This window comes from Desarmillaria tabescens, assembly GCF_030435595.1.
Source record: "Desarmillaria tabescens strain CCBAS 213 chromosome Unknown EV420scaffold_77, whole genome shotgun sequence".
Taxonomy (NCBI): domain Eukaryota; kingdom Fungi; phylum Basidiomycota; class Agaricomycetes; order Agaricales; family Physalacriaceae; genus Desarmillaria; species Desarmillaria tabescens.
This window is the reverse complement of record NW_026848376.1, coordinates 27,167-52,257: the sequence shown is the minus strand read 5'-3', so window position 1 is coordinate 52,257 and position 25,091 is coordinate 27,167. Positions and strand designations below refer to the sequence as shown.

The 25,091-nt window shown below is 48.3% G+C and overlaps 8 protein-coding genes across 8 annotated transcripts; 3 read left to right on the top strand and 5 right to left on the bottom strand.

The window, feature by feature from the left end:
• Positions 1–42: 42 nt before the first annotated feature.
• Positions 43–2,998, bottom strand: EV420DRAFT_1581779 (amino acid permease). The gene is made up of 19 exons (XM_060474680.1): positions 2,606–2,998; positions 2,544–2,551; positions 2,423–2,485; positions 2,317–2,366; positions 2,015–2,264; positions 1,860–1,952; positions 1,653–1,810; positions 1,534–1,601; positions 1,379–1,484; positions 1,293–1,323; positions 1,227–1,237; positions 1,099–1,174; positions 870–1,043; positions 705–825; positions 623–656; positions 521–563; positions 333–471; positions 229–280; positions 43–173 (listed from the first exon to the last, which is right to left on the bottom strand). The coding sequence occupies exons 1-19, from the start codon at positions 2,758–2,760 to the stop codon at positions 168–170; spliced, it is 1,638 nt and encodes a 545-aa protein (XP_060323560.1). The 5' UTR covers positions 2,761–2,998; the 3' UTR covers positions 43–167.
• A 1,089-nt stretch (positions 2,999–4,087) lies between these two features.
• On the bottom strand, positions 4,088–6,259 carry EV420DRAFT_1133382 (uncharacterized protein). The gene is made up of 4 exons (XM_060465993.1): positions 6,157–6,259; positions 5,555–6,107; positions 5,406–5,500; positions 4,088–5,351 (listed from the first exon to the last, which is right to left on the bottom strand). Exons 2-4 carry the CDS (start codon positions 5,878–5,880, stop codon positions 4,453–4,455), a joined length of 1,320 nt encoding a protein of 439 aa, XP_060323559.1. The 5' UTR covers positions 5,881–6,107; positions 6,157–6,259; the 3' UTR covers positions 4,088–4,452.
• Positions 6,008–6,467, bottom strand: EV420DRAFT_1279205 (uncharacterized protein; the record flags this gene model as incomplete). Its single annotated transcript, XM_060468126.1, has 3 exons — positions 6,008–6,110; positions 6,157–6,284; positions 6,336–6,467. 3 exons carry the CDS (start codon positions 6,465–6,467, stop codon positions 6,008–6,010), a joined length of 363 nt encoding a protein of 120 aa, XP_060323558.1.
• A 2,166-nt stretch (positions 6,468–8,633) lies between these two features.
• Positions 8,634–11,281, top strand: EV420DRAFT_1650528 (uncharacterized protein; the record flags this gene model as incomplete). The annotated part of the gene is made up of 7 exons (XM_060478464.1): positions 8,634–9,340; positions 9,393–9,526; positions 9,585–9,856; positions 9,927–10,044; positions 10,102–10,638; positions 10,715–11,008; positions 11,070–11,281. 7 exons carry the CDS (start codon positions 8,634–8,636, stop codon positions 11,279–11,281), a joined length of 2,274 nt encoding a protein of 757 aa, XP_060323557.1.
• A 68-nt stretch (positions 11,282–11,349) lies between these two features.
• EV420DRAFT_1581769 (DHHC palmitoyltransferase-domain-containing protein) lies at positions 11,350–13,116 on the bottom strand. The gene is made up of 9 exons (XM_060474679.1): positions 12,887–13,116; positions 12,535–12,827; positions 12,418–12,478; positions 12,334–12,366; positions 12,302–12,306; positions 12,153–12,269; positions 11,998–12,098; positions 11,687–11,941; positions 11,350–11,628 (listed from the first exon to the last, which is right to left on the bottom strand). The coding sequence occupies exons 1-9, from the start codon at positions 13,029–13,031 to the stop codon at positions 11,532–11,534; spliced, it is 1,107 nt and encodes a 368-aa protein (XP_060323556.1). The 5' UTR covers positions 13,032–13,116; the 3' UTR covers positions 11,350–11,531.
• Positions 13,117–13,151: 35 nt separating this feature from the next.
• Positions 13,152–18,217, top strand: EV420DRAFT_1133213 (TPR-like protein). Its single transcript, XM_060465992.1, has 15 exons — positions 13,152–13,282; positions 13,336–13,393; positions 13,448–13,498; positions 13,550–13,635; positions 13,683–14,043; positions 14,093–14,336; positions 14,386–14,555; positions 14,600–14,757; positions 14,808–15,208; positions 15,261–15,613; positions 15,668–16,564; positions 16,619–16,825; positions 16,878–17,479; positions 17,532–17,718; positions 17,775–18,217. The coding sequence occupies exons 1-15, from the start codon at positions 13,164–13,166 to the stop codon at positions 18,087–18,089; spliced, it is 4,209 nt and encodes a 1,402-aa protein (XP_060323555.1). The 5' UTR covers positions 13,152–13,163; the 3' UTR covers positions 18,090–18,217.
• Positions 18,218–21,502: 3,285 nt separating this feature from the next.
• On the bottom strand, positions 21,503–22,068 carry EV420DRAFT_1623118 (Frag1/DRAM/Sfk1; the record flags this gene model as incomplete). The annotated part of the gene is made up of 3 exons (XM_060475906.1): positions 21,503–21,639; positions 21,693–21,831; positions 21,892–22,068. The coding sequence occupies 3 exons, from the start codon at positions 22,066–22,068 to the stop codon at positions 21,503–21,505; spliced, it is 453 nt and encodes a 150-aa protein (XP_060323554.1).
• Positions 22,069–22,704: 636 nt separating this feature from the next.
• EV420DRAFT_1485960 (uncharacterized protein) lies at positions 22,705–23,183 on the top strand (the record flags this gene model as incomplete). The annotated part of the gene is made up of 2 exons (XM_060470327.1): positions 22,705–22,813; positions 22,930–23,183. 2 exons carry the CDS (start codon positions 22,705–22,707, stop codon positions 23,181–23,183), a joined length of 363 nt encoding a protein of 120 aa, XP_060323553.1.
• Positions 23,184–25,091: the final 1,908 nt, after the last annotated feature.

The window sequence follows — 25,091 nt, the reverse complement described above, 5'->3', positions numbered from 1 at the left end:
AAGACTAAGCAAAGTAGACCACTTACATGTTGAGGTACAAAGGTGAGCATTAGTACGCAAAAAGTATATGTACACATCATAACTAAATCGCCTTTCTCTAGAACCTGATACGGTGTTTATTTTCAAAGAAATGTATAAAAATTCCCAAGCGTGGATGTAATTGCCTGCTACATCTAAAATACAACAGGAGTCAGATATAGAAAACCAGGTATATCAATGAAATCTTACCAGCATGCGACCGAAGGCCTCGATCCTGGTCTTCGGTGGTGCCTCATCTTCTCTATATGACCCTCCCTCAGAGGAATGAAAATTGGGAAAACATGATTACTCACGTAGCAGCAACTAGCTCAGCAACTTCACCGATGAAGTCCATGTCTTCCGGTTTCATCATAAATTGCCGGTAATAAATGGCAGAACAGATCCACATTGTTGGAAATATCACGAAAGGGAGATAACTAGTGATGAAGCTATCTGTAGGGATGATCAGTATCGCAGTCATTGAATAAATCGAAGGCTTGACCTGTGGCCCAATGTCCTTCCAGAAATACAGACCAACCACAGAACTATGTATCGGTGGTACTAATCGTGAGAATGATAGGCACTCGTATGGAATGGTACTCACGAAAACAATGATGATCGAGAAAATCATCGAGTACCTTATGGGAATGAGACCAACGAGATATTACGAAGTATGCTTAACTTACCAAGCCAAGTATGGATTGAATCTGTTATAATAAGGCAACGTCTTCTGGTCAATGCCCTGCGCTTTGAGTCCAGCATGAAACCGTATATAAGTGACGCTGATACCAAACCACGACATGAGCCCTGGCAAGTGATTAGTTTAGCTTATCGAATTCATGACCATATACCTGCAACAGCTGCCAAATTGGCAAACCAACCAAAAACTCTCCCGGCGTCTTCGTTCACAGTCATGTACGCTAGCAGTCCAAAAGAAGCGCACGTTAGTATGGAGACGATAGGCAGACCATTCTTCAAAGTGATTAGAAACACCCTCGGCGCGTTTCCAGTCCCAGCCAAACCATTTGGAGAAAGCGTGTAAATGCATTTCAAACAAAAGAGTTACAGCATTCATCTTACACAACGCACGAGAACTAGTGTAAAGATCACTAGTTGCCGCTGACCACGCCGATGTCAATAGTGCCGCATTGATGATCTGTGAAAATATCCGTGTGTGTGGGATAAAGCAGTTTGAGTGGGTTACTTACATGAGGAAGGACTGACGAGGTACGTATAATTTAGTAGACGATAACTAGACACTAATAGATGCGCACTAGATATGCCAGCATTTTCAATTGCAATGACCTACGGAGCTATGGTTAATGGGTGTGGCATCACGGGTAGCATATGGGAGGCTTACAAATGGTGACGACGCTGCCGTTCCGTCGTTCAAATCCAGTCTTGCATCATTCGAAGGCACTAATAGGCCTATGATCAAGGTACCAAGAATATAGAACAGGATGATCCTTTCTAATTATGAACGTCCTGTCGGGCTGAAATGCGAAAAAATCGCACCGGACGTAAACTTTCCTGATAGCTTTTGGTAAAGTTATTCTAGGATTCTTGGCTTCTCCGGCGGATATCTACACGCGGTCAGTCTAACGGTATCCTTGACCCAAAAGAGTAATACTTACAGCGACAATCTCTGTACCAATGAACGAGAACGCCGCTTGCGTAAGGACTGCCCAGAAGCCCAGGAACCGTCCTTTCGCGCCAGGAATGCCCTGGTAATTAACGAATGGCCCAGGATTCTTCCAGTATCGAAAGCCAAGACGATCGTGATTTGGTCCGCCTGGAAAAGCCTAAAACACAGTCGTGCAAACAGATGGATATGAACGTACCACCGAGATCGAGGACGACACCCAGAATGACGAGACCAACAATTGTAATCACCTTGATAGAAGCAAAGATAAACTCTGCTTCACCGTATGCACCTGAGAGTAATGTATGTCAGTAATAACACTTTGCACTACTTGAACAATATATTAAACACAACCTGCTCCAAAAAGATTGATGATGACAGCGACCCCAAGACACATCGTAATCCAAGCCGCATTGTTGGTATCTTTATTCCAATAGTTGACAAGGACAGCCGCCGCGGACAACTCCGCCGGTACGCCGATAGTCCAGGTATACCACGCACTCCAGCCAATGGTGAATGATAATGCAGGTCCAACAAAACGATCGGCCATTTTGATGTGTCCCCCAGGGAGTGGTAAGAAGGCGATCATTTCACCCAGAGACACCTATCCAACAGGTAAGTAAAAGACGTGTTTCGGAATGGTTCTTAGGACGAACCATAACACTGTAACATAAACTCCCAATGGTTATGTATCCAAGTAACAGACCTGACGGTTGCGTGGCGCATTAGTAAAAAGAAAATTTCACGAATACGTCCACATGCCGACAGGTCCGCCAGTTTTTAAAGAAGAAGCGGTGCCCAAGAACAAACCAGTTCCGATGACACCTAGTAAAGAATCGTATCGACGAGCTTACGGTGTATCACTATTAGGAACTGTACTCACCACCAAGGCTATCCGGACTCTATCAGCGTTTCTGTAGGCCAAAATAAAATTTCTGACCTTACCTGATCATTGCAATATGGCGGTTCTTCAGCTGGCGCTGCAGAGGAGTGAACTGCTGCTTGAAGTCATTGAGGTCATCACCGCCACCTAGAGACTCGATCTCGACGGTATCCGGAGCATTCGACACCGGGACGCGCTTTTGAATATCAGCGGGCATTGTGGTGGAAAGAGTCAGAGTCCAAGGTGAGGGATAACAAGGCTTGAATTAATAGTAACGCAAACCATGGCGCTTCAAGTTTCAACAGATTGGAGAACCCCCGCGCTCTATAAAAAAGTAGCCATCGCAAAGCATATCTCTGAAAATTCTCTGCCAGATATACACGGTGACCCGCGATGACCGAAGTACATTCAATTACGTTTTGAGCCCGAGTAGAGATCTGAACTGATGGGAATGGAGTGAAAAGTGTGACGGAACAATCGGGCCGGTCTCGCTGGCACTGAATCCGAACGATCGACTGCGTCTGCCCTTACATGCCAAGCCTGAACGAAACTTCGAACAAACTTCAATGTTTGAACATTTGTACTACGTTTCCTTTGAGCCATGCACAAATTCTACTTGTTAATTTCTATCTGCCAGCTCGTCTCTTTTGCAAATCTGGTACACCTGGTATCGGTAACTCTGTGCAGCTCCAAAATCACTTGAAACTCTGCTCTGTGATCCTTCGGGTTTTTCTCCTACTGCCTTGAATGAATGAGAATCTGAATCTTCGTGATTGTTCCGTCGTCGTCGCTCAAGGCCACCTGTGATAGTTCTTTCTACATATGCTAGACCAGATATAGTAAAACTCCCACTCCCATTCACCGGGAGAACATCTTCGTATATTTGTTAGAAGCACGTACCATCACTTGAAGCTTGCTGCTAGTTTCAGTACGTTTATAAAATATTTTCTCTTACTTCTCGGCATGCTGAGGCATCCATCTCGGACAAATTCCCTCTTAACTAACAGTGTGGCGTTGATCGCTTACAACCACCTTTCCGATGTCGGTACTCTCAAGACATCTGCTATGTCACTCGAATTCCGCATCAAAACCGGGCACCTGTAAAGGACTCGGGTATGTATCCGTAGAGCCGTACCGCTTTACACTAGGATTGCGATGCTTCTTCGACTGAGACAACATAGGCTCCTTCTAATGCGACCGCTCCCTGCGTTGTCCGGATATCAGAATCTACGGAAGCTATCATAAGGTGAATTGCAGTACATATATGTGAACATTATCGAACCCCACATCGACACTGAGAACCCGAGGGCCTAGTTCACGAACCAAACTTTACTTCAAGAACAATTCCTGCGAAGGTAGTTAAATTATCGATAACACTTTACGATCCATGACTTAGGGTCTACAGCCCTTCTTGGCTCTACTGACATCTTTTGGCAGAAGTATTCTCCGCCGTCCAAATCTCCCATTGAGACAATCCTTTCAAGCAAATCGAGGGGTCATCATTAAAAAGAACCTCTTTATCTGATGCTGACTATACCAGCCACATGCCGCGCTTCATATACCGAAGGCGAACAAGATAATCTCCATACACTGCCAGAAAGTAAATTTGGTCAAATCTGATTGAGTTCGCGGTTTCTGGACTCACTTTTGAGACCGATGAGAAAAGAAACATTTTCCCGGAAAATAGCCCTGTGTAAGTGTCGAAACTCATATACCGAATGTTGTCAAAGCATGAAACCTCATGCTTCGGAAGTTTGACCTTAAATTGATTTAGTTTTCTGGAGAAAAAGTTGTCGGTACACCGCTGATCCCCGACCGAGCACTACCTCGAGCGTCATGTAGACAAAGAAGTTTGTTCCCTGTTGACTGGGATTTAGGTCCCCGTTCCTTGAATTAGCATAGCATTCATTCATGTATTATGAGGTCTCCGTAGAGTATTCTGAACAGCGTCGTACAAATCGATAGAGTTCATCCTCGCGTATCTCCTTCTTTCTTCCTCCAAATCAACAGCCTCCTTACGTACATGCAGCTTTTGAGGGGCAGGCAGCAAGCAATCTGGTGGAATAGGCGAAGGTTGCATATACTCGGAAAGGACATCGTCTGTCACGCTGGTACCGTGATGCGCATCTCTTTCCTCAAAATCCACCAACAGGGGACTTGGGGTTATTGAAGGAAGGTATATGCGATTGGAATTCTTTCGTGAAGGCAGTCTAGTCGATGATTGAGAATGCGAAGAATGAGAGGAATCGCTTCGCTTGGATGACCGGGATGATGTCGAACGAGAGTAACTAGTTTTCCGTCCACCGCCATGATAGTACATTGGAGGCGAGAAATAAGGCATCTGTCTCGTTCTTTCTCGAGACATTTCGACAGGCATAAAGAGCGGTACTGGCATGGCGGATCCATAGTGATACACGTCGGTCTGACTCTTAGATAGCACATCGCTCTGATGTGACCTGAAACTGCCAAAACTCGAGTTGCGTGATACAGCAAGTTTTTCTGCGTCATGGGCACGTTCCTGGTCTAATTGACGGTTGTGACGGACACAGAGACCTGCCGCAACCAGAAGAATAGCGCCTACACAGCAGAGGGGCACAACAAATGCAGCGATTGGCGGTGGCGATCGTGTCGCAAGAATATTTGGAGAAGATGCTGGTAAAGATGCAGGACTGAGGGCGGATGTGGCTACAGGTGCGGGGTTGCCTGTCAGAGGAGAACCAAAGGGTGACTGAGCAGTGTTGCTATTAGGTACTGGGACTGGTGTCGGTGTAGAAGTGGCAATCTGTGCGGTTGCAGAAGAGGATGTGGCTATATGCATGTTAATATTAAATGGCGTACGACAAAGGAGGGGAATATACTGACGCGAAAGCAGAAACAGGGGCGAGCAATGCTTTGTACCAAAGTTGTCCGTCATGAGGAGGTAAAATACCTCATCAGAGGTGACATTTGGAACGGCCCTGTTATTCAAGCTTGGGAATCGTGATGGACCAGTATTCAAGTTGCGTACTCACAGTGAAGCGGAGTAAGACCCATTGCCATGCTGAATAGTAGGCCAAACTGTTTCTCCGCAGCTGCTTACATCGCCATTGCAGGATATCTGGTCATCGTTATCCCGCGAGCTCACTTGCGGCGGCGACGAGCTTGCACACAACTTGAACGACGGCGAAACGACAGGTGAATCTGTTTGCCATTTCCCATCAATCGTCTCGTTTGGACCGAATCTATCTCCTGCTGCAGGGCTTTCCCATTGTACCATACCGCGACCGTGTTCAGATAGGATGATGAGCAGGAGAGTCAATCTAAAGGCGCGTCCAGCGCAGAAGTTTGGATGCCGCATGATGGATACGGGCGATAGAAATAATATGAGGCCAGCCTCGACGAGTAGAATGTTACGGCCTGCGTGGTGATGGATAGAAGAAGAGAGAATCGAAAGCGTGACTGTAGCGGGATATTTGGTCCGTGGCTCAACTGGGTGTCGACGCCATCGAGTCGACTTCCATGCTCATTTCTGCCGACGATGACGACAACTCCAGGGTTTGAGCGGAAAATTGTTCTAGCTGTTGCCTGCTCTACCTCAGCGATGGTTTCGGACGCGCATACACCGTGGTCGTACCTCTTCCTGTCTCGTAGCTGGGTGAGCATCTCAATCACCTCGTCCTGCTCATCGATCCTCAGTTCTCCTCCAGGCAGCTCAGCGGCCAGGTCCTTTGCCTGCGCTATCGAGTTCTTAAAGTCATTCGTCTGTTATGGTACTCAGCGGGTGCTGTGACTGGGCGGTGGAGAGTCACATACTGCGTGCAGGAGTGCCTGTTTTGCTTGAGGCGTTGCTGTACCCTCGGGCTTCTGGGTGAGCTCTAGTATCCTCACAAGCTTGGCGAGTAGACCTTCATACAGGGACGTTGGCAGGACACTACTGTTAGACATGGTAGGAGGAGGAGAACGCGAGTAATAAACAATCCGACTGCCACCATCAAACTCCGGCGGAATTACGGAATTATCTCTGCGTTGCTTCTTTGACGAAATCTTGCTGGATTCTGGTCTCGTATCGAATCAGCCATGGTAACTCCCGAGCACATTATGGTTGCTGTACAACGAGTTTAGGTCAGTGATGCTCCAATTTGTCTCGACTTGGAGGGTTCTCATAATATGATCCAGCATCCAGGTGCCTCATTCCAAGAGCAAATTTCTCGGACGTTAGAACGGCGACCGCAAGCACCATTGGAACCAATACGCATGCTTACGGAGTTACAGTGCGCAGCGTCATCTAAGAGATATTCTGAGTATGCACAAGCATTCAACCGAGATCAGCTCCAGGCCCAGCTCAAGAATGGTCATCGGTTCCAGGGTAAATCATCATTCATCGATGATCGGCTGGTCCAAGTCGACAAAATAACACAGAAGGTTCCTTAGAATCAACATCCTTTGTTCAGACATACTTGGTGATTGTGTTCATCAAGAGACATTTCGTACAAGATAACAGAGGGCGGACGGAGCGCTAAACGGAACTCTTTCACAGCTTGTGGCTTCTAGCTCTGTCAATGTTGGAGTGGTTAGGATGCTCTTATCTTATAAACAGAGGCAACAGCGAATCCATTCCTGCGGCAGAGTCCGAGAGGCGTTGAGGCTGTGTACACAGAATCTCGCGTTGTTTGTTGTTTCCTCCAAGCTTGATCTTTCATCTACATGCATCTTGCCGTCGCAGGACCTGATTGTTTCTAGTCTGAGCGGCCGAACAATTACGACAAAGGTACTGTATACAACTGAGGTGCGCAAAGGTTGCAGATAAGCCAAAAATATACTAATCCCCTGTTCCGCAGATAGAATGCGCAGTACAAGTTGGAACCCGCAATATCATTAGCTCCTGGGGGCCGAAACTTGTCGCAGTTCCTCTGAGGACTTTTGGGTAGCTGGGTCCTTAGCTTGATGGGAAGGAACCCTTCGATGCCAAGCCAAGTCCAGTAAGCGAATCTCTACTATGAATGACTGTCCTTGATGTTGCGTGTTATTTGAAGAGTTGAACTCGGTGGAAATCTGCTATAGGTATAACGAATTTTAAGGCAACATTGTGCTACCAGAATTTCAAGGTAACATCGTATTAATCGGGCGCCGAGCGTATCATGGACAAGTAATTGCCGACGGGATTGGGGTGAGGCTGGCCAAGGCGACGTAGTGCTCTTGGCTGCGGACCCTCTCCACTCGTAGGCCGATACCATCAGCCCGCCGGAGCTTCACAATAAAGTTTTCAATGGGTGATATTCCGATCACACTGTAATCCAGGCCGCGCGGTAGGTCAATGATGGCTCCACATTGGGAGTTTCCACACCTTCATGCATACTTTGGAGTACGCCTTGTTCCCTGAAACGCGCCGGCACCCTCACTACGTCGGTCCCTTGGCATCAGTGCCGGGCTGGCCGACAGACGCGACTAAGGAAGAAGACAAGCATCTGCCGGCAGGGTCTACATGTGTCGTTCAAACTCGTTCGCACGATTCTGAGAATATTCCTGCGTAGTCCTGCCTCTATATATTCCCAGCGCAGCAGCTAAACCAGTTTGATATACCCTTGGGGATCGATTTACTATCCTACTCCGGCGGGGCACGCTTTGCTTCCGTCAATTTAATCAACCGTTACTACTTTTCTTCATCCCGATGGAGAACTTGGCACTTGTCAATTATTGTGCCGTTTCCTTGGATTCGGCAAATTACGTATCTTGGACTGATCACCTATTATCGCCCAGGAACTCGCCCAGGAACTGAGCTTTTGAACCTGTTGGACGCGATCTTCCTAGCCTCCCGACGATTTCAATGCTTCTGAGGTTGGAAGAAAGGTTTTTCGACCAGATAGACTGGGTACCGGACGATATTTGAAATCATCCAAATTTTTTGCCACGTCTGGCTTGGTTTGGCTTGGCAGGGTTATAGTTGATGACATCAACTGTGCACCGGACTCTGCACACGACCAATTTTATGCCCACGTCTTGACCACAATCTGTTACCGATGCTTAGACGATCTTGTTGGTCGGCACTCTTGCCGTGATACTTCATTGGACACTTTCGTTGATAACCTTCTTTCTTGCTTCTGACATTCCTTCATGGCGAGTGGATCCTTCCCGCTCTCCCCTTATCCTGACCCCGACGCCCACTATTCCGACCCCGACGACGAACTAGTCTATTCCCCTCCTGCATCTACCAACAGTTGGCATGCCAGATTCATACGGGCGTTCCGCGGACACGACTATTCCCCACTCTCTTCTCTTCCCCAAACCTCAACATCGCCGAAGAAACCGCGGCGGCAGTCCCTGGCGCTACTATGGGTGCCCATAGGTGTTGCAGCTGTCATGGGTATGCTATACCTTATTTACCCCACTTCAAGATATCACTACGACTATCTCTCCCTCCCTTTATGTCACGCCAATGTCTCCCGGCGGCCGTCGATTGACCTCCAACAATGGCAGACTAAATACTCCCCTTCTACTCTTTGCACCCCCACGAACCAGCACTCAATTCCAGAACTAACATACTCACATTCCAGTACATACGATCGATTTACGAGCCATCGCAGATGCAAGCCCAGGCACCTTTCAGCCTACTACCTGTTACGCCCGATCCCCGGCGTGTGTTTAGAGGAGTACTTCAGCGGTCAACCGTGCAGTTGCATGGGTTATGAGAACAGAACAACACCGGAACCGATGGACATCGTTTGGGCTTGGGTGAACGGAAGTGATCCGTTGCACATTAGAGCATTAGAAGAGACTCAGCGTGTGAATGGGTACGGGACTTCGAAGCCCAAACTGTACCGGTGCGTGGTAATACTTTTTCCGTGTCTTCCCCTTCATCTAATCGGACAATAGAGACCACAACGAGCTAAAATACTCCATGCGTTCAGCCCTCGCCCATTTTCGAAATGGTCTTGGCTCTTTCCATTTATTGACGTCTGACAACGCGGTTGACGTCTCGGGGGAAGACTCGGAGGAACTACGATACGGTCAAATCCCTCAGTGGCTTTCTGGTTCGCAATGGCACGACTGGAAACGTTTCATTAGACATCCAACATCATTCTCAGTTCTTTGTGCCCGGCGCCTATTCTGGTCCTACGTTCAACAGCTTTGCCATCGAGTCCCAGCTAGGTGGACTATGCGGCGTTTCGGAAAATTTTATCTACATGAACGACGACTACTTCTTCCATAGCGACGTCGAGCCGGAAGACTTCTATACACATTTCTACGGTCCCGTCCTTCGATTCGAATACTGGTTGGTTATCGCTCCACAGAACCCGTCTACTAAGCCACCAGAAGGAGAATGGAGACCCTCTCGAGTATAGCAGTCATCTACTATCCAAGCGGTTCGGAAAGCGTTCACGACCGTACATCGTACATGCTCAAAAGGCGATCAGTATGCCCATAATGAACGAAATGGCCGCCGGGATGTGGGCTAACGAATTCAATGCGACTGCCCACCGACCATTTAGAGGTATGAATGGGCATACCGCAGCTGGAGACGATAGTATGTGGATACACAAACGCGTCAATAACAGAGGAAACTAATGTCGTCGCGTCGCAGATTCTACTCTTGTCCCTGATGGTGATGACGTTCATCCCGGGTTCATGTTCGGCAACTTCCTCATTGATCGCGCGCGGGAAGCGCTCCTCTGGTCATGGGTGGTGGCTCGTATCGGCGGGAATGGAACGCCCCCATCCGAAGACCACGATTGGGATGACGAAGATACGTGGGCGACCCAAGTCCACGCATATCGAGCGTGGAGCGAAATCGGTGGCGAACCTGGTGCAGCATCTGTGTCCGTTGCGCAGCCCGAGAGAGAAACACTCAGCCACGACCGTGTTGAAGATATTGTGCATTCGAGGTTGGACCACATGGAGAGCCAATACTCGTTCTCGTCACAGGACGGATGCCCCCTGGAGTACACGTACCCAAACTCACCCGGTCATCCGCCCGGTCTTTCTTCAGACCCGCATTACACCAACTACGGATATTCTCAGGCTGCGGATTGTGTCGTCAGATGGGACAAAGTGTTTCGAGAAGGACGGGGCGCCGATTGCGAATGCGAGCGAGTTCTTCGTACACGTTGCATTCGAGGAAGTCAGTTGCGGGGACTGTAGTAAGCTTATTCCTCCCCTTACTTCCAAACCCGGGCCTCTGAAACGTCTCCATACAGTGATCCGAGCGCTAATGAGCGCCTCCGGGCCTCTGGGGCTGTCCGAGTTCCTCCCGTCCCCAAATCGAACGTACCCGTTACACTTCTCCCTCGTCGCAGACCCGAATGACGTAGGCTCAAGCCCACCGCATCTCCCGCTGACGGCCGAGTATCACGCCAAGGATTTTGTGCTGGATACTGTGATGGGCCCGTGGGCTCGGGAAGCCTTCAGACGACGCGGCTGGGCATCAGTGGAGGGTGTGAACCTCCGGGAGTGGACGATGATGGTGATACAAAGATACCGCTATGTTGTTGGTAAGTTCTCTTGGCTTCTCCCTCCCTACCTCGCTCCCTCCCAACTGATTTCGAATATCAGGCGAACTACCGTTTAGGTTCGTGTCGATAACGGATGCCCGGGAAGCCCGTGATACTGTTAAGCAGCTCCGAGCGAACGAGAGACTGAGATTGGTGTGTATAAATGACGACGTGGCCAAGGAATCGGATGTCCCGGAGGTGGACCGTGCTTTGCAGGGGTGGTTTCATGAGAAATGGCCAATACCAGCGGAGTGGGAGGAGTCAGTAAGTTAAAAATAATACCTAATACCACCGATTGTATCGTATGCATACCCTATCAAGAGGATATTTATGGATTCACTATTAGATGCGCGGGAAAGGACTGTATTTGTGAGAAAGGTGACTAACACATGCAGGAATCTATGGAGACACCGAGTAAGCTATTAGGTTATGTAGATCGATACAGATATAGGTAAGTAGACCAACTTGAACGCCGATATATACAGGGTTCCACCAAAAGAATGACGAGAAATTAACTAACTAACTAGTTGTCCTTGTCCGCTTTAACCAGTTCCACGGCAAGTCGGGCGAGCAGTTCCTCCGATTTTGGATTTCGAGGGAACGTGCGTCCATCTCCTTTACTGTTGACCAACCACATCAGCAAGGGGGCAGAGACGAAGAGTGGCAAGTAAAACTCACATCGCGCCGCCACTCAGGATACGAGCCACCCATCCGTAGGTATGATTCCAACCGAAGACCTGGATCCAGTTTTGCTTCCAGCCGATATCGTACAATCTGATGTGCCCGTGGGCGTCCTTGACGAGTCGGCGTTGGGAATAGGAGAGTTCGGGTTCCAGAGGGGGGTCAGAGAGTGAGTGGCCCGTCCTTGGGAGAGGCGGGAGGTGTCGCAGGAGGAGGAAAGGAGAGAGGTTTTCTAGAGTCGTCTGGTTTGTTCTGTTTGGGGTTGTGAGTGGGATGTGTGGTGTGGTGAGGAGGGGAGAAGAACTGACGTGACAAGGTATACATGGTAAAAGAAAAAAGAGCCGATAACGAGGGAAAACACCAGGCCTGCAAAGGCGAGTAAAAGTTCATGAATGGGCGTAGTTTCGTCCTACAAATGCGGTGAAGATCCAGCTTTTCAAAAGGCGATGGTGGGGGAACTTACTACCACGTAAGGATTGTTGAAAGCATACACCAGAGCAAAGATACACATTATTGCGACATAAGTAGCGAGTAGAGTAATGCAGAACAAAAAGTGAAGGAAAGCCGGGTATGTTCTATGTCCCTGCACACAGACAGACGTCGTGAGTGGGAGCCGAATAACAAAAAAGAAAAAGGACCTACGATACATTTTGCCCCAACCCATGGGCAGTGGTGATCTGAAACCGGTTTTGAGCGTAAGAGGATGCGAGGGATGATCAACAGCATACCCATCTTCAGAACACATCTGCTGCAGTGCGTGCAGTGATGTGTTCGATCCGGTTTTGGCGCCTAAGGAAAATGCGATGAGTCCTCAACTGAGAAAGACTCGGACCCAGTAGAAATACCCAGCACTGTCTACACCATTTTCCGGGTGCAGAAAAATCAAAATCGGGTGGCATGAGAGCTTCTGTGAGGTCGACTTCGTCCGCGGCTCGTCCGTGGTCGGATGGAGTGATCTGCACCGGTCCAGGATCACGGACGACACAGACCATCAGAGACGTGATTATGAGAAAAGTGAGTGTGTATGTGACAGCAAGATGGACGCCGAAGACGATGGGCTGGCCTCGAGTTCGTAAATGATAGTTCACCAGGACAATGAGCAACGATGGTTGGGGAGCTAGGATGAAAAAGACGGTTCCTATGCGCGTTTTCATCGTCAGAGATGTTGGAAATCAAACAGCAGGCTCTATGGCGCACCGGCAAGGGGTAGATAATGGTACCATCGCTTGGATGGCGTGTCTTCGTCGAGAGTGGGGGAATAGATAGTGGAGGTAAGGGGAGAAGGCTGCATTTCGAAGGAAAGCAAAGGACGGCTACGCGATGTCGATGAACGAGGAGGCATTATTGATTAGAGAACGTGAGAGGGCGTTAGGTATTCGTCCAGGATGTCGCGAAGCTGAAGGTCATGAGAGTAAAAGGATAAGATAGAAAGAAGGGTTGCCAAAAAGAGCCACCCCCTTCCCTTCACAGCACCATGTCTTTTGCAAAGGTCAAACTCAAGGCTGCAAGGGACTTTATTGCGAAAAAGGACTTTGCTGCTGCGAGGGATAGCGCTGAAAAGGTGCTCGAGTTTGAGCCGGATAACTACAACGCGTAAGTGGCTCCCTTCAATATACCGCTATTAATGAAGCTGACTTGTATTTCAGGACTGTATTTCTTGGTCTGGCATACCTGGAGCTTGGAGATTTCGACAAGAGCGAGCAAGTAACTCGGAATTTAGATGCCTTCTGGACTGTCGCACTGATCTTTCTCGCATAGGCGTATCGGAGGGCAATCGAGTTGAATTCGGAGCAACTGCTCGCTTGGCAGGTTGGGAATCCTCAACTCCCCGTCTTCGTCATCTTATAACGAGCATTGTAGGGCCTCTCAAAATTCTACGAAAGGACAGAGGAGTGGGATAAATATGCGGACACTCTCCAACATTTGCTGGGATTTTTTGCCAAGTCGTGCGCGCGAAACCACTACTCTGCGCGTTAATGCTGACTATTTATAGCGGGGATGCGGTCAAATGCGCGGAGACGATTCAAAAGTTTGTGCAGAATCGTCGAGAGCACGGACACCCTTTACAAGTCGTCGACGCGATATCGCTTTATCTACCCACATCCCCTCATTATGCGTTGTTGTCGACTCTACCCCCTCCAGACCCTACAAACCCAACATCCACAACCACGTTCGAAGCTCAGGAGGCTGTACATAACGGACTACCGATCCTCGAAGAAACCGTCCGCATATTGGAGAAGGACGAAGCCGACAAGATCACAAGAGAGTTTGAGAAGCGCCGGACACGGCTCGGTGCTGGAACCCCTGAGCAGATCAAGAAGGACGTCGGTGTTGAAGTTTGGAGCGTGTCCCGCGTACGCCATCCTCACGCCACCTCGTATTCCGTCTCTGACCGTCATCTAGCTTCCGCCATTGTACAACGACATCCTCAATCATCCCAATACCTCCGACGAGCTCCGCCGCGAAACGGAGACGAAACTGTTAAAGCATAAACAGCAGTATCTATATGCCCTACCAAACACAAGCGAGCAAAAGAAGAAAGTTTTGCAACAAGTCGAGGAATTGATCAACGGCGCGATCATATTGCAGCTACCTGATGAACTCGCTTGGGCCTTGTTCCTAGAAAGAAAGGATGTCGAGACCATAGGTACGAATTGTAGCCATCCTCTGTGAATTCTGGTATTCATGCATTCTAGATGACTATGAGTATCCTTTACTACGACAGTATATGGCACTATTCCCTTCACATCCTCTGGTATCGATGCTCAAAGGATACTTCATCTACAATGGAATCCCTCTCACTGATGACGAGGAAGACGAAGACGCGGAGATAGCTGACCCAGACACGGGGCTGGATATGATATTTGTAAGTATTCAACGGCAGCACAAACTCAAGCTGATTATTTCTAGGACGCCCAACCACAACTTGTAGATTCCCTTCTCGGCACACGGGTTCTAGCTGATGTATACCTCCGCGAAGTAGACTATCCCGCTGCTATCAAAGCCGCCCAAAGCGGCATGGAGCTCGCAAGGCGGGCCGAGGTCAACCACGGGAAGACGCTTCCCCAGTACGACTTTCCTCTACTCTGTGAACATCTCGTGTGTTAATGCATAACAGCGTCATTCTAGGTTTCAAAGTAATCCTAGCCACCTCTTTGGTCCACCTATTCCCTCCCAAACACCACGCCAGAGCTCTGTCGATAATCGATGACGTCCTCGCTACATCTCCGAATAACATCAGCTGTCTGATGGGCCGCGCCCACATCCTGGAGCAAGCAAATAAATGGGAAGAAGCAGGGGATCTGTTCTCTAGGGTGCACGAATTACTGCCCGACGACGTGCATAACGGTCTACGAGCCAAGGAAGAACATGCATGGTGTCGCAGTCGTCTGGGTGACTTTGATTTCGCTGTAGCGGCACTCAAGGAAGTTCTCGAAACGATGGACACTCTGGACCATCACGTAGAGGAAAGTGCAAGATGCCTATGGCGATTAGGGTCTTGTCACTGGGACATGAACGGTGATCAACGCGCACTGTGTGATTTAAAATCATGCTCATCCAGCTTTGTCAGGCGATCAACGAGAAGAAGCGTATAAATATTTCATCACAGCCCTCAAGCGCGATTCCATGTACGCACCGGCGTTCACCTCTCTAGGGATCTACTACGAAGAATACGCAACACCGCCCGATCCCAATCGAGCTTCGAAATGTTTCCAGAAAGCTTTTGAGCTGGACTCCCGCGAGGTGTACGCGGCGCGTCGGCTGGCTGTGGGGTTCGCGGAAGAACAGGAATGGGACCTGGTTGAGACAGTCGCTCGGAGGACTATAGACGGGGAGGGCGGATCGGACGCTGGGCTAGGACCATCAACGGTGTATCTGCCTATGAATGCATGGGCGTGGAAAGCCGTTGGGGCTGTGGAACTGGTTCGTACATCTCTATCCACATGGCTTTTTCTGAACTCTTCTTCAAACGAACAGGCTCGCCGGAAGTACGACTTGGCTATACATGCCTATCAAGTGGCACTGCGCGCCGAACCAGAGGACCAAGTGTGCTGGCTGAGACTAGGCGAGGCGTACAGCAAGTCGGGACGACACGCCGCAGCCCTGAAAGCACTCGCGCGCGCACAGGAGCTCAACCCGGAGGACTGGATGACGCTCTACTTCATCGGGGACGTCCGTCGCCAGACGGGCCAGTTCCAAGAAGCCATAGATATATTCACGCAGATCCTACACGAGCGGCCGGGAGAGATAGGCGTGTCCGTGCTATTAGGCCAATCCTATCTGGATCTCGGCCGGAGTGAGTTGTCCGGCGGGTACGTGGCGAGGGCGGAGAGGTCGTTCCTTGATGCTCTTCACGTGGCTCTGGCAGCGAGTAGTTCGGGGTTTGGAGGTGTGGTGTGGAAGATTGCGGCTGATGCTTTGTTTGCTTTGTCGACGTTTGTGGACGAGTCTGTTGCCCGGCGTGCTCTTGGGGCGGTCTTTCCGTTTCTCTCGACACATTCCAGCGATCGGCTTGCGGGGTTTGATATTAATATTCAGTTGCCTGACGACTCGGCGCCTCTGACGGGGGCTGTCATGTTGCAAAATGCTATCGTGGCGTATGATCTTAGGTTATCCGTTGCTTCGTCGGATCCTCAGGCAATAGGGAGCGCGTGGTTCGACCTTGGGATTGCGCTCGGGTCTTATGCCTCTCAATTGACAGACGAGGAAAAATCCAAAGAGGTCGAGAAGAAGAGGATCGAGTTTCTGGGATCTGCGCTTCGACAGTGCCCGTTGAATGAAGAATACTGGACTGCCCTGGGAAACGCGTATTTCCTGACGCAAGCAAAATCTGCTCAGCATGCGTATATCCGTGCTTTGGAGATTGATTCCAAGGTATGTTGTCTTTCTTTCTTTCTATCTTATGGTGTTGACGCTCACTCGTTGCAGAATACAGCCACATGGACCAATCTTGGGTTACTCTACTTGTACCACGACGACGTTGAGCTCGCGAATGAAGCTCTGTATAGAGCTCAAACTCTCGATCCTGATTATACGCTGGCTTGGGTCGGCCAGGCCCTGGTAGCCACTGCCAACGGCCACGAAAGTGATGCCAGAGCCCTTTTGGAGCATGCAGTAGGATTGTCATCTTCCGTGGTAAGTCTTGAGGGTAATTATTTGCTTCGTTTCTGACCTTATATCCAAACAGCCGGCTGCAGACCTCGAATTCTCCGCTCGTTCCTTCGCCCTAAACAAAACATCCCCATCCCCATCGCCCGAATCTCTTCTCCCGTCACTATCCCTCCTATCGCGTTACCTCTCCCTCAACCCATCATCAGCACCCGGGCTCCACCTATCAAGTCTCGTACACGAAACACTCGGGCACCTCGACACAGCCCTATCCCTGCTCACCTCCGCCATAACCATACTCGAGACCGCCTACGAAGAAACCGAATCACCCGAGATCGAACGCCAGTACGTCATAGCCCAGTCCAACATGGGACGCATGAGGAACAGTACGGGGGATTATGCTGGTGCTGCTGAGGCTTTCCAGATCGTGATAAATCTCCTTCCCGAAAGCGAAACCGATGACCCGGAAACGAGGGTCCTTCGCACTCAAGCTCATTTTGGGTTGGGCCTGGCGCGGTTGAGGCAGGGCTTGGAGTTTGAGGGTGCGTTTGGGAATGCGCTGGAGAGTGCTGGGGGGGATTTGGTGTTGAGTGGGCATGTTAGTGTTCTTATGGCTAAGACGATGTGGGCTCTTGGGGATGAGACTTCGAGAGATGAGGCTAAGAATATGCTTCTCCAGTGGTATAGTCTTCATTTAACAGTACGGTGGATTAGTTCTAACTGCCTTTATCAGTATAACGAACGACCCTGAAAACCTCGCTGCCATCAATGCTCTCGCGGCAATGGGTATCCTGACTGACGATGAAAACCTTGTTGATGCTGCCCTGTCAGAGATCCTTGCTTTGCCTCGGGAACAGCGGGCAAGCATGGACCCAGAGAAAGACGTGGAGTATTTGCTCATGAAGCATCACGAAGGACTGGTACGTCTGCCCTAACATTCAGTAGCATTCCGTTTGTTTATCATAACTCATTACAGGGAGAGGACGCCAAGGTGATGTCCCTAGCCCAACAGGCCATCATCTCTGAGCCCTCGAGATCACAAGCAAGGATCGATCTTGCGAAATTGACGATGCAACGAGGCTTGTACGAAAGTGTGCTTCCCATAATTACGGGACCATCAACGTCGACGCTTGATGTGCAGCGGAACGAGATAGGGGTGAGAGCCATCGCGCTTTCGATGTCCGGTGCGGGGGAACTGGCCTTGCGGGAAGCTCAGAAGGCTGTGTTGTTGGCGCCTTGGGATAAGGAGAAGTGGTTGACGTTGGTTTATGTACGATCAGTTTTGGAATGAAATTATGTAGGAAGGCGTGGATTTCCAAGTGAGCGAAAATGCACATTTGCATATCGATTCTCGGTGCTTGGTACTGCGGGAAACCGTTCTCTCTTGGTGCCGCAAGGTAACTGTAAAGTTTGACTAGACTACTTAACGCCGACCAAGATGCAGGCACTGGAATTTATGTCGACGATCATAACTTCTAGGTTCTTTGCTAGAGTTTCCGGTTCTTACTCCGGGCGGGGAAACATCGCATTCCGATGGAGAAGGGAACTGGGGATCCGTCCAACACAAAGCTGGGTACCACTAGGTCCTAGAAGTTGCTAATTTCCTGTCAGCCTTAAAATTCAAGCTCGTAGATTCGCGACTATCCAAGGCCAGGCTCCGTGATGACTCGGACGACCCGCAAACAATAGGTTATAACACGTAACACCCTGTGGAAGTGTCGAACGAAGATGATTATTGCAGCGCTTCCATTTCGCTGGGAGGAAGGCTGGGGGGATTGGGGTATTTCCATTCAAGGGCCCGGGGTGACTGCTGAAAATTTCTCCGGGAACGGGATACTTGCGTTCACAGCGGCAAAAGACCTAAATGAGAGAGCATAATACTTGTGTTTATGAAGGATGAGATTTTCACTGGGGTGCAGGAGCCCTATAACTATTACAGAGATGAACCCATCCAATTCTTCACAAGATGGGCTTCAGGTATACTAGTAGACTTAGTTTCTCGACCAAAAAAAAAACTGAACGGGTGTAGTAGATATTACTCTGGACGTTTGCATGGCTTCTTCGATGGTGTAACCTGCTGATGTCCATCAAGCTCCCTAGGACGTTTATGACGACTGCATCCCTCGTCTCCGGCTAACAACAAGTTAGCGAGTGACATTTTCGATGGGGCGTTTATAGGAAGAGTACGACGAGAGATCTTACCAGACAGTTAGTACCTGAAAAATAGAATGAGAACGACGAGCACGAGCTCACTGATTCTTGTTTCTCAGCGACTGGAACACCCCGAATGGATACCTGATACAACATAAGCTAACGATATATCATATGCTTCAGGAGCCTGAGGGTAGAGCCTACCTGTTGTACAATCGCTGCGTTTGCAACAGTGGTCATGGAAGCGGCGGTCCGCTCTACTGACGTTGAGGCATCTTGCCAGGTAGTGTCACTCGACTTTCCCACTGGCTGAACACAAGGACGGATAAAGCGGCACGGTGGAGGGCCCTCGCGAACTAAGCGTGCACTTCGCAGAGATTTTTTCGCCCCGCTGACGGTTACCTCATCCGGAAGATTAGAACTTGAGGGATTGGTCGGAGTAGGATTGGTTGGGTCGGCAGGTGGGGACGGCGGCTCGGTCATATGAAGATGAAGAAGGAGGTCTGAGAGCATCTGCGATTACATGTGTCACTCAGGGCGAATACTTGGAAGAAGTACGATAACCATACTTTTAAGGCCGTTCTCATCCAACGGCGCAACGATGCTCGGTCTCGTGAGTCTGTAGTTGGAGTGCCCAGCTTAGCGCACAACGCGTGCTGAAATCGATCTGTATAAGCAGGAAAAAGGCCGTAAAGAAAGGCATCGAGGCATGCTATATTCCGGCGTCGAATAGCGCGGTATACGGGGAGGACGTGTCTCGCCCAATTCACCTGGGCTTGTTCGTCGTTGATGACGGACATCCTGAAGTATGAAGACAAGTGGTCAGCGAAAAAGTCTTTTTATATGTTGACGTCCCGGCGAAAAATGTTGGCCTGGGAGGAGGGAATGCGGCTACACGGTTCATTGAGAATTTGTATCAGATCAATACAGCGAAAATAGTAAAAATGAGCACAAAAAGGTGAAGCGGCAAATGAAGCCGTCGGCTTATAGTCAAAGAAGGTGTATCAGTCTCTTGTCAGCTCACAACGTCCAACTCTCTCCGTACGGATCACCCTTTTGAGAGGTCTGAGGCGAAGTACGGATCCAGAATGCCAAAATCCAGAAAATTTGGATCAATCGTAATAGGGATATTCGGGTCCGGATCACAGCTAACAAGTAGTCAGAACGTGCTGCAAAGCAAGATTTCCACATCGCGATCCATAGTTGCACATGTACAGTATCTCACCGTTGACAACGTTGAAGCCGCGAGGTCGGCACAGTAACCGCAACTCGACAAAAGCAGCACATAAAAGCAGTGTCATCGTAGCTGGTACTGTTGTGCGTCCAAATGCGAAGCAGTAGTCGCAACACACTTCCTGCCACATGAGGACTTTTAGGCCTAGAGATTGAAGGAGAAATCATACAGTTTTCAACTGCCGATGAGGACGATGCGACGACTATTTCACTGACTTCACGTCAATGCGTCCAGATTTCTAACGACTAAAAACAACCTCATTCCTTCCGACGTACAAGCCATCTCGTTCGCCGGCATGGACCGCTATGAGACTTATTCTGTTCATCTGTATCAATCTTAGAAGAGTTGTTGAACACGTCTGTCTGAAGCTGCAAACCAGACACGTTGACATATTGGGTCTGTTTGGCTGTCAAGTTATGAGGACATGTGGCGTAACGAGGGACGGCGTATACTGCGGACGGTAAGCGTAGCAGGGAGAGGGGTAAGCGTCTACGTGGAAGAGGGAGAAGGGAAAAATGTAGATTCGAGCGTAGAGAGTGAATATTTATACGAGCGGAGGAAGAAAAGGGACGAAAAGGCGGAAGCAAAATTGGTCCGCATGTTGCCGTCATAGATGGTCATTGAAAGCAAATACGTCATAAGGCATGCCATATCCTGGCGTCGAATAGAGCGGTATACAGGGAGGACGTGTCTTGCCCAATTCATCTGCGGCTGCAGGGTTCATTGAGAATTTGTGTCAAAATGACGATCAATAGAGGTAAAAGTGAACGCAACGGTGATTATAGTCCTCAATCCTGCGTGTCATTTTCACTAAACCTTATCTGACCCTCAGAGCTATGAATGCAGCTCAACCGCTGTTATCAAGGCTGTTATAAATGGGATGTAGCACATTAAGTATGCGTCGCGTTGCCCAACAATCAGGGACTATCAGGACTCCCGAATATCCTTATTACCAACCTGTTATGATTGATCCGAAATTTCTGGATTTTAGCACAAAAAGATCGTCGTCGTAAAGAAATAACTCGTGTAGGGCCCACTCTAGGGCAAAGCCTGCTACTTTAGGTGAAAATATGCATTCAGTCCTTGGTACAGTGATATCGCTCTAGTCCTCTCTTGTGTAGTGCAGAAAAATGGTATAAAGTCTTAGGCTTTGTTTACGAGTGTCTAACAATTTTAAAAGCGGTATAATTCCTATCAGAGGCACTTGAACACCTTGCGGAGGATACACATGCACCAGTCACCAAAAAACTTTGAATTCTTTTCTGTTTTTCCACATAGAAATACTTTAACCTTCGTACAGTGTTACACTTGTGTGTTAGTTAACCTATCATTATTGCGCGCCGTAAATTCTCGGCACTAAGTTGCCTACGCTGCACTCCTTTTGACTGCCTCAAGTCAAAGACGAACGTTAAAAGATAGAGAGTGAAACCGAAAGCGACGATCCATTCAAGGATGGCTAATGAATATAAGTGACCGTCAAGGAAACATTAGTAGTGGGCGAGAACAAACCTCCGACATGAGGACTTTGGTAAAATGCAATTGTGAATGCAAAGGCCAAGAGAATAAGGAGGGTGGCTATGATAGCTTTGGCGAGGTATGCTATTTTCAATGTCCTGACATGTTGGAAGTCTCTGCTGAGCCATCGGAACTAAGGTGAACCACTATCAGAACAGTACACATACAGCATGAGCGCGAGGGCAGTGCCTACCTCAATAACAGTAAAGATAACACTAATGGCAATGCCAAGCATGAACATGAACAAGAACACTTGATGAAGAGATGTGTAGCGTTTTGTGTTGAAGATCGATAGTAGAATGATCCCACAGCTCCCAATGAATGAGCCAAATATCGACAGATATCCAAAAACCCGTTCCCTAGTGCGCATGTAAGGCACTAAGCTGATAGTCGATGAGCTCCATTGAAATTGATGTAACGTGAACCGTACCAGCCAACATGTCTTAAGCCCCGCTCGATACATAAGGACAAGAAGAAGCACACAGCGGTTATAGTACAACCAACTATAAAGAGAGGCTTGAGAATATCGGTGCCTAACACGAGCATGTTTAATAGACAGACGCAGAAAGTTAACGAGCGGATTCTCCCATCCCTTCGTGTCCATTCTACGTAAAAATCCCTATAACTATAGTGGAACCACTTTTGTAATAATCCCTATAACTATAGGCCTGTCAAATTCATGTATCCGCTAGAAAGCGAAGTTATACGTAGCCATGAATTTTCACATGTAATCCATTTCTTGGTCTCTCCCCACCACGTGCCCAACCAATTCCCGCCCGCTCTTGCACTCCCTATTTACGGGTATCAGTAATAAAATATTTAGTATTCACAATTAAAGCATTGTAAAACAAATAAATAAATATAAAATACTATATAATACAAAAATAAATTAACATATAGGCGGCATGGGCTAGGGATGAGCTAGGGAGCGATTTAGGGATCGATGGCACTAATGAACATCACGGCGGGCTCGTGAGAGAAAATGGAGACCACCATTGGATCCCCCATGTCTTGGAGGACATTTGATGCCCAAACGGACGTCAGTGCCACTGCCGTCATTGGATGTCGGCGGCCCGATCTCCATCCTGCCCTCCCACTCTCCCCCTTCCTCCCTAGTATGCTGCCCAGTCTCCCTCTACATCCCTAGCCTAAGATCCACCCTAACCCTCATCGTGCTCGAAGTCTCCTAGCTTTTCCGTCGTTGTTGTCATTGTGGTTGTTACTGTTACAGGTGCCGTCCCGCTGCATGATGAGGTCCGATATAGAAACCCTAGTGATATCCTGTGTTGTCATCGTGCCATGCTTGCATGTCCAATGATGATCGAGGTCGATGCGCGTGTGGGGGGCATGGGATGGGTTGCGGCAGGATGTAGGTCATATCGGGGCAATGGCAGGGATGCATGGGTCACGTCGTCAACGTACAGTGTTGCGGTCATATCTGGCAGTGCTGCCTTGGGTGAGGGCTTACGCATGTGGTGGGGATGAAATGGTCACTACCCAGGGATCTTGGGGCCACCGGATACGCCAAAAAGACCTAAATTTGACATGTCAGTATAAAAAACAATTCAAACATACCATATACCCATGACAATGGGCAAAACAGATGAGCGAGAGAGCAGGAAAGGAAGTGGATGTGGTGGAGAGGAACAGAAAATGGTGCTGCACAGCCACTCAATCACGGTATGGTTGTGCGGTCCAGAGTGATCGACCGAGCGGAATGCATCATTGGGATGCTTCCACTGCTCGATGTACACTCTCCGATGCCCCAAATCGTATCGGAATCTTGTATTATAGGTATAAGGATTGTGTATATATAATTTTTAATGCAACAGGATACCCTCATCTCATGATAATCCTCAATTTACGTTGGTTGCCCCACATTTTAGGGCACTTGTAAGCAAATACCAGTTCTATATATTTGTGCACCATCTCAATAGGTATGTTTTTCATTGAAAATGCAAGGTTATGTCTAGTATAAGTCAAAATAATGGTCCGATCCACCCCGATCTGCTTATAGTCTCACCATTATACCGTTTCATGCATAAGAAGTGAAAACAGAATCAGACGAAAGTTCACAAGCTCGTTTTGCATACTACGAGTGTTCATAATATATTCACTTCAGGGCAGATCCATATATGCATTTGTATCATTGATAATTCACACAGGAAGTCTTTTTCTCATTTGTTATATCATTATTTAGATGCACACTGTGCTGCATACTTTTGTAAAAGTTGAATTCAACAATTGTCTCACCATTATTCGCATTTATTGGTCGAATAAACATGAATTAAAGGCTAATTTATTGGCATAAAATGTAAAATCATGAAATATAGATATGACTATCATATTTTTGAGGTACAAAAAGCCCTAGGAGTATGGGATTGCAAGGGTATTCTGTCCTATGCCCCTAATTGGGGTGCATCCGGCAAATTCCGACCATGGTGAGAGAGGCATTTTCCTGTTTGCGTATCAGTTGAATGACAGTATTTAGACTCTGTTAAGCATTTATATATCACATAAATGTATTTTAATTAAACTGAGCCTAAATAATCCATGTGCAATGCAGAATTTTATCCAGCTTTCAAAGCCGACAGAGCTGCTACTGCATTGGGAATGATATTTTCCCACAGTTTTATACATCCAAGTATGCACGGGTGCATCCAGCCAAAATAGGCTGCACGTGGGTCAGGAGGCAATAGTAAATCATTAAATATTATTTTTCTGAGCTGCAATTTTTTTTTCAGGCCCAAGCAACGAACACCGATCCAGTGCCCGTGGACCCTAACTCGGCAGCCATACAGCAACAGTTTCTGGACCTAGCTAGGGCTGGCGAGACTGCTACAAGGGATACGTATAATTAGGAATCAAAAAGTGATGGCATCCTTACAAGATACGTATAATTTGACATTACTATAGTTATAGGGATTTTTACAAAAGTCGCTCCACTATAGTTATAGAGAATTTTTGTAGCGAATGGACACTATAGCCTCATTCTCCACCAATATCAGATATGCATGCGATTGAACCTTGCATAGACACTATGAATGAAATCAACATAAGCTCGGCCTCACTTCAGAAGAAAAAAATGCACCGTAATGTGGTCGCCCAGTGGCCAGTCATGTTATCAGCATGGATAGTAGGGTAGCTGACGAATACTATGAGAAATCAGGAACACGAGGTAATGCTGGAACTACAGTACAGAACCACACGAAACCCCCAAGAATGGGTATCCAGACATAGGTCCAAGGTTGATGTTCGTCACTCATAGAGATCAGGTCGAGGAAGAGGAAGAGGAAGAGGAAGAGAAGAGAGAACAGAAAACGAGGCCCCAAGAACAGACATGTTATAAGATGTGAATTTTGATCTAAGAACGCGGGTCCACACGTGTTGATA